We start from the raw sequence: 12,509 nt of genomic DNA, 5'->3' as shown, positions 1-12,509 counted from the left end.
CCGGGTCAGCGGCCTCCGGACGCCGCCGGCTGCGGCTGTCACCGCCCCGCTCCTCCGCGGCGAGAGCCCCGAGCCGGCCAAGGTGAGCGCGGGCGGCGGGGAGGCCCTCCGGCGGCACGGGCCCCCCTCCTCGCTGCCGGGGGAGGTGGCCGCCGGCCCGGGCGGGTGCTTTGGGGGGTCTGTGGTAGCCTTTCTCCCCCCTTTTTCCTTTCTTCAAGGTGATGGTAAGGGGACTGAAGGAAGCGGTTCTGGGGGTGATGTTGTGTCATCTCTGTTAATTGAGGTTTGCTGCTTAAAATAAGTAAGTTTGCCTTCGGGTCTGGGACTTTGGTCCCTGAAGCTGCATGGAGGAGGTGGGGGGAGGAACGGGGGAAGCGCAGCCCAAGAGTAAGTCCCACCGTCCCTTCTTGTCCTCCTGGTAAGCCTGGGTGTGTGGGGCAAGACCTCTGGAAGCAGAGTGGCAAAACCGGGAGCCATCTTCTTGCCCTCTGGCACTTTTATTAGTCAAGCCACCTGCACTGATATAGGGGGAAATTTTATATATATTTTTTTTCTTTCCCCTGGCCCTTGCCAAACCTTGCCCTTCCCACGGCTTGTCATGTTATTTTTTCCCCATGCTCTGCACATCCCAGGCCACACTCGTGAATGGGAAATGAGCGTGTGGCTGAACAATTCCAATGGCCTCGGGGGTTAAAAAGCTGAGGGGTGAAGCTGGTTGCGAAGTGGAAAATGAGGTTATTGGGGGCAGGGACTTGATTAGTAGTACAGGGTTTCCCCACTGATTTTTTTTGACCATCACCCATACTGCCAGCCTTCTTGGTTTTGATGCAGTGACATTGGAGGAAATCTCTCTCCCTTCACGTGTCAGATTTCCACTGATTCCTTTTGTAAGGTGGTAGCTGAAAGGTAGACCAGTGTTCAGCTCTGGTGTTCAGGCAGGGTCTGGTGCATTTTGCTGGCAGGTGCTAAGAGCTGCACTCTTTTACTGACTGAATCCCCTATAACAGCATGGGTAAACAGATTCCTCAGCTGAGGAGATGCATTTGAAACATGGAAATACTGTTTTGCTTGTCTGCATTGTTTGCACTGAGTTAACAAAGCTGCAAAGACTTTACCTGCACCTGAAAGTCTTCATGTTGATCAATTGCTTTTATTCTGAGATAGCTTTTCAGGTGGAAATATGCAAAGTCTCTGAAGTGTTTTGAATTCTGGTCTGGATCCACATCTGGGACATCAGCTGATTCTGGTCTAAAAACCAAAAAACTCATGACATTCTGATATAAATGTTAGCTTCATCAGAATTGCAACTGGATATGGGCACTCTAAGGAAATATATTCATATTTATTTTCGATGTAGCATTTAGTGTCAAACTTCTCTGATGTTGATTGAAACTTACAGATATAGTCAAAACTAGGAGTGTCATGTCTGCATTTAGCAGTGGGTTCAGTCAGTTTTCCCCCCACTAAGTTCTAAGGACTGTAGGTCCCATTATCTTGACACTTAACACTGAAAATCAAGCAGCTCTTTCAGATTTGTTTGTGTGCATTTAAGAATGAAGTTTTGAAAATCTCAGGTTGTTGAAACAAAGTATCTGCCTCTTATTTTCCAAGTTCCAAAGTAAGAATACTGCACCTGAAAGTATTTGAATCCCAACTTCTTCATATGCCAACAGGGAAAAAAACAGTTTTTATATAACCATATAAATATGTTTTATATAACCATATAAGTTTTTTAGCTGGTATGAAAAGTACCGGTATGAGGGGGTCAGGGAGAAATAAAAGAATTTAGTGGATTAAGATGGTTAAGAATTACCAAAAAAAATGGCATATGAAATGGCAGGTCCAGTTGCAAGGATTTAAAGTCAGTCTGTCAAAATAAAGTTGATATTGTAATTCATAAAGTACAGCTGAACTGCTTATGTTTAGGTGAATGGGGGAGAAGGAACGTTGCTTTTAACAGCAAGTGAGAATTTGGAATAAATTTGAAGTTATAAATAAAGTTGTAATTTAGGGGTAAATGTGAGACATTGTGATACACTATCTTTCTCTGAAAAAAAGTGTAAGTTTTTTGCTAGAGAGAGAAAAAGCTGTCATTCTAATCTCTGGCCTTCAAGAATCATTTGACATGATGACACATGGGAAAGTTATTAGCTTAAGTGGAGGAGATGGGGATCCAATAAAAGAAAGATAAGATAGTTAAAGAAATGACAGAATGTGATGATGCTGTGCTGAAGGGGGACTGTTAGTAAGTAGGTATTTTACTGGAAGAGCTGACTGACCCAGGGGATTAATAAGGGTGGGAAAAACTCTAATGACACAGAGTAAAATTGCACAGTAGTAGTAATAAAGTGGACTCAAAACCTGGGAGAGCACTATTTAGAAACAGCATAAGGTGTTTCATGGGCCTGTTAAATTCTGCAAGGGACTGTAGTACAGAGATCCTTGACCTCGTGGGGATCCAGCACGGACCTGTGCTTTATTGTTCCCATATCATTGTAGTGGGCCCCCTGTGCTCCCGTGCCTGGCACCTGCAAAGACAAATTCTGTTGGATTGTCTGTGAATGTCGATGACCAGTGTAATGTGTTGCAAAAAAGGCAAATCCGATCGGGTGAGGCGTTCCCTGGAAGAGGGGAAATAATACTTTGCACGAGGCGTTGGTGAGGCTGCATGCTGCCTTCCAGGTGCAGTTGGGATCACCCAGGTCTGTGAAGGGGAGTGAGAAAGATAAAACCCAGCTCTTTTATAGGATGTGGACTAAAGCTGGAACAGGTGCAGAGGGAAAGTCGTGAGCCTAAAAGAGCCCCTTATCTCTAGCCTTGCAAAATGAGGTCTTTAGGGAGAAGCTTTTGATATCTGTAAATATACCAAGGAGTAAATATGAGGGAGGGGAAAAAAAACTAGCTAAGCTGAAGGGCAATATTCTACAAGAATGAACAGATACAAGCCGGTTATGACTACATATATGCTGATAATTAGAAGGTGGCTCATTAGAGGGGTGAGGTTCTAGAACAACAGGGAGCAAAACCGCCTGCACGGTTCTAGGGATGGGCTGCCTTCATAAAAGGGATTTTATGATGCAGTTATCTAGATTGAGAAAGAATGAGACTTAATGATTCAGGACATCTGTCCCAGTCTTAGACTTCCTATTCAAAATGAGTATTATAATTCAACCAGAAGTTATGGACTATCTGAGGAAATTACTTTTGCTCTGGCATAAGCTGTGTGGTAAATAAACTCTAATGGCACAAAGGAAAATTAATCTTATTCATTCATATGTCCTCTTTGGACATAAAGTCTGTGAATAAAAATTAAAATCTCTTTATACCTATATGAAAGAGAACATAATTTCATTTGAGAGCTGAATTATGATGTCCAGACCAGAGTTAGATGTAAAGAAACTTAGGGTGTTGTATATGTGTATATATATGTATGTGTATACTGTATATGTGTTCCATGACTTAGTACAGTCTTTTGGCTTGAGAAGTACTGATAGCACTACTTTAGAGGGACATCCTACAGTGTTGTGAAGTGTGCCAAAAATAGCCTGGTTGCAAGGAGCTAGGTCTAGAGATTAGATTGATGCTCTTTCCTGGGCTGTGGAAAAGGATGGCCTCTGTATTTCTGTAAAGCTGGAGGTGTGCTACTTGTAGAATTCTGGTCTTCCTTCCTATTGCCAAGTGTTTTCTGTGATGCAGTACCAAATATGAGTGTGCCTTTTTCTTGTTTTAATGAAACCCACCTTCTGCCCTGGAATAGGATTTCCCAAATTTTTCTGAAGGCAGGCAACTCAATGCATGGAAAACTTTCCATTACTAAACAAAGCAACCTGTATATAAAATAACTTACAGGTAATGTTTGTAGCTAAAGGGTATAAAAATGTGTCTTCCTTAACTCAGAACAGCAGGGATATAGCTGGATAGTGGCTTGCTGTGTTACGTATACTTACCCTAAGTACACATAATAGTATAACTTGAATCTGACCTCTTTTACATGCAAAATATGAGTCAGGTTTCCTGGCAAGTGAGTATAACTAGAGGGATATCTTAAGCTTTTCCACCCTGCAAAGGCAGATGTAAAGGCAGTGAGGCTCACTGCTCTCTACCAAGTCTTGACCTGTTGCTTTGGCCCCAGTTCAGGAAAGCACCAAGTTTGCCTGCAAGCAGGTGAGAAGTTCCTTTAACAAGTGTGGGTTTCAGTGTTTTGATGGAACTGATGAACTAACAACTATTCTGGCTTTGTAAACATTTGTTATTGTAGGGTTATACAGCTGGCTGCTGAACTGCACAGACTGACTTGATACTGTAAACCTGCCTGTGAGTGCTAACAAATGCCTGAATTTTGTTATGGACAATTATTACCTATGTTTTACATATCTTTTAAAATTGAGCACACAGTATCTGAAATGTCAAAACAGTTACTGAGTAAGAAAATAAAACAACTTCAAAAGCCACAGCTTTTTCAACTTTGTGGAGTTACATCTCTTGATGTCAAGGACTTCAGAAGACCTGCATGTTTTGTCTTCAGCCCTAGCTTATTCCTGGCTGGGATCGCTTTATGTTTTAACAGAGCGATTGTTTATATGTGGTACAGCTGCTCTTCTTGTGGACTGACTGTATCCAGTGGTTAGGGGTTGGGAACGCTGTTTCATACATCACATCCTCATAAAACAGTCTGTATGAGATAAGGCACTGGTGCCCCAAGTCAATAATGGATGTGTCACCTGAGTTATGTTAATGAGGTTTTTGTCACTTGAGAGTTTACAACCATACCGGTACAAAAGAGGAAGGAGTAAAAGTACTCTTAGTCCATAGGTAGATGCTAATCAAGGCTGTCAGGATGGCAGCAAGGCTGTTTGTGGAACAGAATCACAGAATTGTCCAGGCCGGGAGGGACCTCCAAAGGTCATCTAGTCCGACCTCCCCACAGTCAGCAGGGACTGAATATACGGTATGATGCATTAGTAAATTATTTACTCACTCTAAAGGTAAAAGTTTATTTGAATTTTTATCTGTTATCCATTAAAAGAATGACCTCTAGCAGAGGGCAATATTAATAATTTGGGATAGTACCATTTCATCTTCTGTTTGCGGGAGAAATGGCCTCTGTTACCTACCAGTCCTGTAGCAGGGACCAAGGAAGACTAGGCACAAGGGGTGAAAAGTTTACCTGTCTAAAATACGTTTGTTGGATTTTGGTTTTTTTCCCTTCTCTTCTGTAGGATTTTTAGAGCACCTCAGACGACATCCCAAGTGGATGATTAACTTCACCATGGCAGAACTCACAGTGGAGAACGGTAACTGTATGGACTGGCAAAAGCGGTGCCTTGCGTTGGAGTCCCAGCTCTTCAAATTCCGCTTGCAGGCAAGCAAGATCCGAGAGCTGCTGGCTGAGAAGGTGAGGCAGTGGTGGCTTCTACTTTGCACTGAGTTATGGCATGAAAGTGAAAAATCCCTAAATGCAGAGCTATCCAATAAAACTCTTACTTGCAGTGGGGATCTCTTCCTTGATTACAGTATGTCATTGCACTCTGCTTATCGGTTGAGATACAAAGGTGTGCCTGTCAGAGTGTTGTAAAGTGGTATTCGTGAAAATAAGAATTTGGCCTTGTTTACTGGAAAATCACCAATTAGGACCCTACTGGAAAACACTGTACCAGCAAGATTCTGGATATCTAAAGTGACTGAGGAAGCTGCAGAGCAAAGATGGCTATTTTGGTTAAGAACAGACAGATCAGGACTTGTCAGGCAATAGAAAAGCTTACAGGAGTGCAAACTATGGTGTACTGTTAAAGGACAGGGGTACATGTACTGCCATAGCATTACCTCCACTCCACATTGCATCCCCAGTCAAAACATTCTGGGGATACTGAAGAGCAGGATTGAGATGCTTTGAGATCTGGATGTTAGAAACTTGCATGGCATCTGTTGTTTTAGAGGCATCTCCTACTAAGCTCTTTCAAGTGCAGTAAGTGAACTAATTTGCAAACCTAGGGAAGAGGACTGGCAAAGATTTGAGGGTTTTGTTGTGGGTTTTTTTTTTTGTTTCCATCCTGATGTGGATTTTTGATGTTTTTTTCGTTACCTTAAATTGAGTTATTTTTCAATTTGAATTAAAGCTTTTTAACTTACCTCTAACTTGCATAAAATCCAAGTTTGTAGGTTGCTGTGGGGTTCCTTCTTTGTTTCAAAATGTGGCTTATATTATCACAGTCCAGTCCAAGACTGCTCAGATATTCAATTACTATTGGAAAGTGAGAACAGTTCTTTCAGTCACAGTTTGCTAATGAGGTTGAAATCTTTACAACTGACTGCAGTTTACTCCAAATGCATTTAAGTTGTACCTGATGACAGATATGTTCTAAACTCACTTCTGCTCCACTTTGTATTATGTAACTTTCATATGTATATTCTTGTTTGTTGCTTTTGGATGTAAAAACATCCAAATGACATCTCCCACAGAGTGGAGCAATTTTCATCCTTGGTTTCACTGTAATTACATTTCCACTAATGCTGTACGCTGCGTGAGACGTTCATTCTACTCCTCATATTTTAAGAAATTGTGCAACTCTCAGTGCCCTCTTTATCTTTTCAAGGTAGCTTTTGAGATGGACCTTAGTGACTACTTACCTTGGAAAACACTGGAAGTGGTCATACAGTCCATTTAGATAAAGGTACATTAAAATCACCTATAGATGTGGTGCAGGTCTGGTAAAGACAACCAGTACTCGTGTAATACTCTACGTTTGCTGCATTATGGAATCTGTGACCTCACGCTTTATTAATCCCTGCTTTGAGAAACTTCCTGATTACTCCCACGCCAAACAAAGAAACCCACCTGTCAAATTATCTTTTTGGGTAACAGATTTGCCAGAGATCTTCTGACTACCTCTTTAGGGAGGTTTGTGGGCCGTGACAGAGAATGAAATTGTCATCTGCTGCAGGGGCCTCAAGGAAGGGGCCTGACTGCCATTAGTCCAACCTTTTAGTCCACGCGGTTTTCCCTTTGCTGAGATTAAGAAGCAGCATGGTTCAGTGGTCAGGTTACTCTGTAACTACCTGTACGGTGCCATTGTAGGCTTACTTGGAGGGACAGAGAGCTGGCAGGTTTGCAGTTCCCCACTCTGAATGTCATGTGGGAAGGGGAGAGCCTCAGGGACTGTGAGCCAGCTCCAGCAGTCTCTCCTGATGCTGGTGGACTGGAGGCACCGGAGCGGGTGCTCAGCACACAGTGCTCATGCTGAGAGCTGCTGGTAGGAAGTGTCCTATGCCTCAGGTTCCTGACTGCTCTGCAATGACCTTTTTTGAGACCCTCTCTCCTTCCTCCTTGGTTGCCTTAGGGCTCCCCAGCAGTCACAGCACCTGGGACTCCTGGCCATGCTGCATCCTTCTCCCTCTCCGATGGGCAGTGATGCAGAAGCAAAGGAGGTGCATGGTTTATGCATAGTGATACCACCTCCAGTTCTGTCTGCGAGGACGAGGAGATTCAGACTTATTTGAGAGAGTACTTTTCAGGGTTTTTAGAGGGTGGGGGAGAAGAGCCTGAAAAATGTGAAGTGGGCACAGTTTAAAGCTGTGTTGCCAACTTGTGGTAAGCGTTACCCCTGAGATCCTCTAATTTTGCAGCAACACAAAAATTAATTTGGGGGGGACGGGGTGGTGGAAATGATTTTGCGAGTGAAAGTAAAGAACAATGTTATCAGCAGTGTGATACTTGCTCACCAGCCAGGTTATCTCAGGGGTCTGGAAGCTACTGACTGACAGGCCTGAAAACCTGATCCCCCATATTTTAAATCAGTCTTTGTAACCAATTTTATGCTTTTAAGGCACATTTTACTATTTTAACTTGCTCACAAAAAAAAACCCAACCACTCATGCCTGGCATTGGCAGTACAATGTGCACTTAACAGTTTAAATACTTCAGATTTTTAAAATCCGCTTAGATTGAATAATCTAGATCACAGTTCAGAACATGAGGAATTTAAAACCCAAGAGTTTAACTGCCAGTGCCCTAGTTCACATGGTGTGAACTTCGACGTTGGTAGCTCAGTCTCAGTTATTGAGCGGCGCTGCCCAAGCTGTGCAGAGCCTGGCTGCAGGTCAGTGTGGCTGAGGAACCCCAGCCCTGGCCTCCAAGACAAAGCTCTGCCATCCTGCTGGACCCCCGTGGGGCACAAGACCCCTGGGTCTTGCCTTGTTGTGGACATCAGCAGGGATCTGGTCTCTTTGGAAACAGGCAATTGTTTGCACTCTGACTTTCTTGTACACATAGAAAGAACAGGGTACTTCTCTGTTGGTGAGTGACATTGCAGGCCGTTGCCTTGGCAGCAAGATGGCCTGCTTAGGAGTGAGCTCTGTAGGAGAACAGCAGGAAAATGAAGCTAAGACATGCAGGAACTTTTTTTCACTCAATTTTATTTAGCCTGTTCTGAGCCATCAGGAGAGGGAAAGGCTTTGTGAATCGTTGATAGGAGGATCTTTTGCAGCTTTTAGAAGGGCCATCTGGGTAGCTTTAAACCTGCCTCTGTCTTATTTCAATAAGCAATGACATTTGGAAAAAGCCTTTTTTGTCTCATGCAAGCATGGCGGTACAACCAGGCTGGTTTCTCTCCATACAAGCTGTCTGGGCTAATGTTGGGGAGAAGAGTTACTTGAATTTGGCTTCATTGCTAAGTTGGGGTTTTTTTATGTGACCTGGGTCAAGTTGCTTAGTAGCATTTGTCAAATTATAAAGCATTTTGTATGAAAGGACCCATGTAAATACCAAGCATTATTATTAATTCATTGAGGGATTTGAAAGAGCCTTACAAGCATGAATGTATTAAATCTGGATGTGCTCCAGTGAGACAGCTGACACTGGGGATGGGCGAAGTAATCATTTTGTGTACATGAGAAACACAGCAGTTATTTAACAGTTCATAGTAGGACAACCCAACAGTATCATACAGGAAGTTAAGAAAAGTACAAGTTCATATAAGGCTACAGAGGGAATTAGGGTGACAAAAGTAATTGATTTGACTGGAACTCATCCAGGTCACCCTGCTTGCCCAAGAAGTTTCATAACTCTATAGTGATCAGGAATGGTCCCAATGTACATTCTCTGTCCTGATGAGGAACCAGGGCTGCTTTGTGAAGCAAACCATCATGAAGCTGGGACAAGAAGAAGTTTTTCAGTCAGAATAGGACTGTCTTCTTAAAATAACCTGAGTCTTTAATGGAGATTGCCCACCTTGTGGAGGATTGAATTGTTATTCTAAGAGGGTCACCTTTGGGAAAAGGCCCTGAAGTCTGTGCTGTGAATATAGACCCTGTCAATTCATCAGAAAACTAGCAGAGGACATTGATGCTGAAGCTACTGTCATAAATAGTCTTTGATTCACAAGGTGTGTTATGTCTCCAGTTAGCATCTGTCTTTCACCAATATATTTTGCTGCTACCTGTCTGTGATGACTAGTCACAGACTAATAGATAAATGCATGGCTAGATCACTGTTCCTAATGGACACAGACTCGTTGTAACCCAGACCACTGCTATCAGTGTTATATTGCCTTGAGCTCAGTCTCTATCAGGCTCTCAGAGCCTGGGTCTTTGGTCAGAGGACCTTTGGGCATCTGTGCAATCTTCTATAGCATCCCTCTGTTCCTCTGCCAAAGAAATGTCCTTAATTTAGTTATTAAGCTCCTTAAACTGTGATGTCCTTGATTGCTTGACTGAAAAAGCAAACCTGATGGGTATCATGCTGAATGTGGCATTTTTTCATCTTTGTGGTTTGAATTGGCTATGGCATGACTCTTTTTTAGTTGTGTGGCCATTGAGGTGTCTATACTTATGTACCTTTCTGGTACGTTTGTCAGTAGGTGTCAGTCTGCTCTTATGATCAATGGGTATGTATGAAATGGGGAGTTGTCTTGTTGTCATCTGAAGGAAGGTAAATGGAAACACAACAATGCTGACGTCACCATTTTGGGTGGTCAATCCAAGAGGAATAAATCCCTTTTTCGGAAGTATTGGTTTAGTCCTAATAGTGACCAACCTGAATACTTGGCTCCAGGGCTTTATCAAGAATCAAAAAATGCATTGGAGAGAGAAGGAGCTGGGTTTCCCTTATAGTTTTTCTGGTTTGTTTTCTGCTTGAAGCATGGTTCTTTTAGTCTTCTGAAGCTACTTCCATGTCATTCCTTCATTAGTAAAGCACAAGTAAACACTGGAAACTATATGAAGCATTCCTTAGTGTCACTGCCTTCACATTACTGTGCTTAAATCTGAGACCCATTGAAGCAGGGCATGTGGTAGAAGATGACCTTGCAAGCACTGGATGAGACCCTTAGTTGCTATTTAAAAAAAACCAAACAAACAAAAAACCAAACAAACAAACAAAAAAAAGCTGGGCTCTGGTGATAAGTTATTAGAGGAACCCCAGGTACATCTGCATTTCACTGAGAAGGAATTGATAAATAAAGATATATATACATTTAGAGTAAAATTCTGTTCAGTGTCCTTAGACTTCAATAGTAGCAATACTCAGATAAAGAATCACAGAATTGTCAGTTTGCAAAGCTGTTTAAAATTAAAAGAAGCATAGGAAAATTAAGATGATTGTTAATCTTGTCAGTTATTAGCATGTGATGCTTTTGTAGCCAAAACAAAGTGTTCGTTGGTTATAATGTGGCATTATAGAGAACCTGCTGTGAGCTTTCCAAGATGTGCTCAGTTTTATTTACCATTGTTAATGAATCCTAGCTGAAATAAAAACAGGAAAGAATGGCGTGCTGTAGACAGGCTTCTTGCAGGGACAGCCTGTGGTGTGTAAATTGTAGAGATGGGATCAAGACTTTGGGACTATTCCCTTGACCCGTGTAATTAATGATGAAGCTTACTAATGAGAAAACAGTTCCGGTAAATTCAAAGTAGGGCAAAAGACTGGAAAAGGTCAAAGGCTTTTTTTTCTTTTTTTTTTTTCCTGATCAAAGCTGTCCAGTTAACCCAAAAGATGCCAAAAATCTGTAGACTTGCAGAAGAAATGAAAGATTCCTGGGTAAAACAGGAGAATTTCCAGGTGATATTAATTTTTTTTTTTCTTTCCCTTCTTTCCTCCTTCTCTTCTGGCTCTGAAGATGCAGGAATTGGAACAGAGAGTGATCGAAGCAGAGCAAAGAGCTGAGGATGCAGAGAAACAGGTAAAATATTCTCTTATGGCTGCTCTGGTACAAGCCAAGAAGGAACTTACTCTACATACCTTCCAGTGTTGTGCTTCACTAGGGAAACATTGATTTACAGTGATGAATGGATTTTCTGGTCTACTTCCCAGTCTTTGAGCCTGAGCTACGATCAGGTGCCTAAAGATGTTCAACCCTAAGTGAAAATCAGCACCTTATGTCTGCCTCTCAGCTTTACAACCTTTACCCCCTCATCCATGATAGCATGCTTAGTTATGGAAAAGGAAGGGGATGTTGTACCTGAGGGTTAAAATGCAGAGATAGAGCAGCCTGGCAGGTCCTCAGTAAACAAATATTTAAGAGTACTGGTAAGTACTTCTCTACAGGTAGAGAAGGTTCTGATAAAGAAGGGTGTGTCTGCAAAACCTATCAGTTGTTTTGGACTTCCTTTTTAGTAGTTAGTGCTCTGGCTTGGGAACCCATGGGGAAAACCAGTAAGAGCTGGATTCGTTGCATGTTACTGTAACCATCTAAAAATTAGACATATTATCCAAGCTAGTCCTTCTATGCTTCTTGAATAATGGAAAAGGGAGGAGAGAGAGAGAGACTTCAGCTTGTGAACAGGCTATAAGGAATAATGGACCTTTGGGAAGCAGACTGTTGTACAGTCTGCACTGTAAGGAGTATTATGTAAGGAAGGGCCAAATGATCTGAGCTCCTGCCTCACTGCAGACCACTGCTGAGGGGAAGGGTTGACGTGAATCAGCTCCCTCCAGTTGGACAAGAGCTGCAGAACTGAGCATTGAGTCAGAGATTAAAGCGCAGAACTAAGAGCCATGCAAGATGGCCAATAATGGCTGTCAAAGAGGATTTCAGTAGTGAAGGACTGAATAGGTAGTGTTATAAGCACTGGGAAACACATTGCCTAGGAATCAAGAACTTGAAGCACCCAGTAAGATATTCTGTCTGCAGAATGTACTGTTCCATGCCAGTTTGATACTGAAGTCAAGATTTTTTTCTGACCAGCTTAAATTTAGGAAAGATGCTATGTCTGGTCATCATGCTGTTAGTCTCTGTGCTAAATCAGCGATAGCCAACCAAGAACAAGAGTTGTTCTTGAGAGTGGTGTAAATGAGTCCACACCCAACCAAGACAGGCAAAGGCCACCTGTGACAGCAGGAAATATAGTTACTGCCACAGGCCAATGAAAGGGGTGTCATACTAGCAGATACCTCAATCATAGTAATAGAGTGTCCATGAATATGGTAAGATGCTATGACAGTAAGGGAGCAGATGGAGACCAAGTCAAATCCAGGTCAGAGAATGGGCAAGAAATCCAGAACTTGGCTGGGAAGG

General features: G+C 42.5%; 1 protein-coding gene across 1 annotated transcript in view; it reads left to right on the top strand.

Annotated features, from left to right (window-relative positions):
• The first annotated feature begins 5,219 nt into the window (after positions 1-5,219).
• PLEKHH1 (pleckstrin homology, MyTH4 and FERM domain containing H1) overlaps positions 5,220-12,509 on the top strand; it is a 46,955-nt gene continuing 39,665 nt past the window's right edge. The window contains exons 1-2 of the mRNA XM_014942030.1: positions 5,220-5,395; positions 11,112-11,174. Coding sequence (XP_014797516.1) covers positions 5,255-5,395; positions 11,112-11,174 — 204 coding nt within the window. The 5' untranslated portion in view covers positions 5,220-5,254. The remainder of the gene's footprint in view (positions 5,396-11,111; positions 11,175-12,509) is intronic.

This window comes from Calidris pugnax, unplaced genomic scaffold (assembly GCF_001431845.1).
Source record: "Calidris pugnax isolate Ruff unplaced genomic scaffold, ASM143184v1 scaffold56, whole genome shotgun sequence".
NCBI classification, from domain to species: Eukaryota; Metazoa; Chordata; class Aves; order Charadriiformes; family Scolopacidae; genus Calidris; species Calidris pugnax.
The sequence above is the reverse complement of the archived record's forward strand: the minus strand, read 5'-3'. Positions and strand labels throughout refer to the sequence as shown.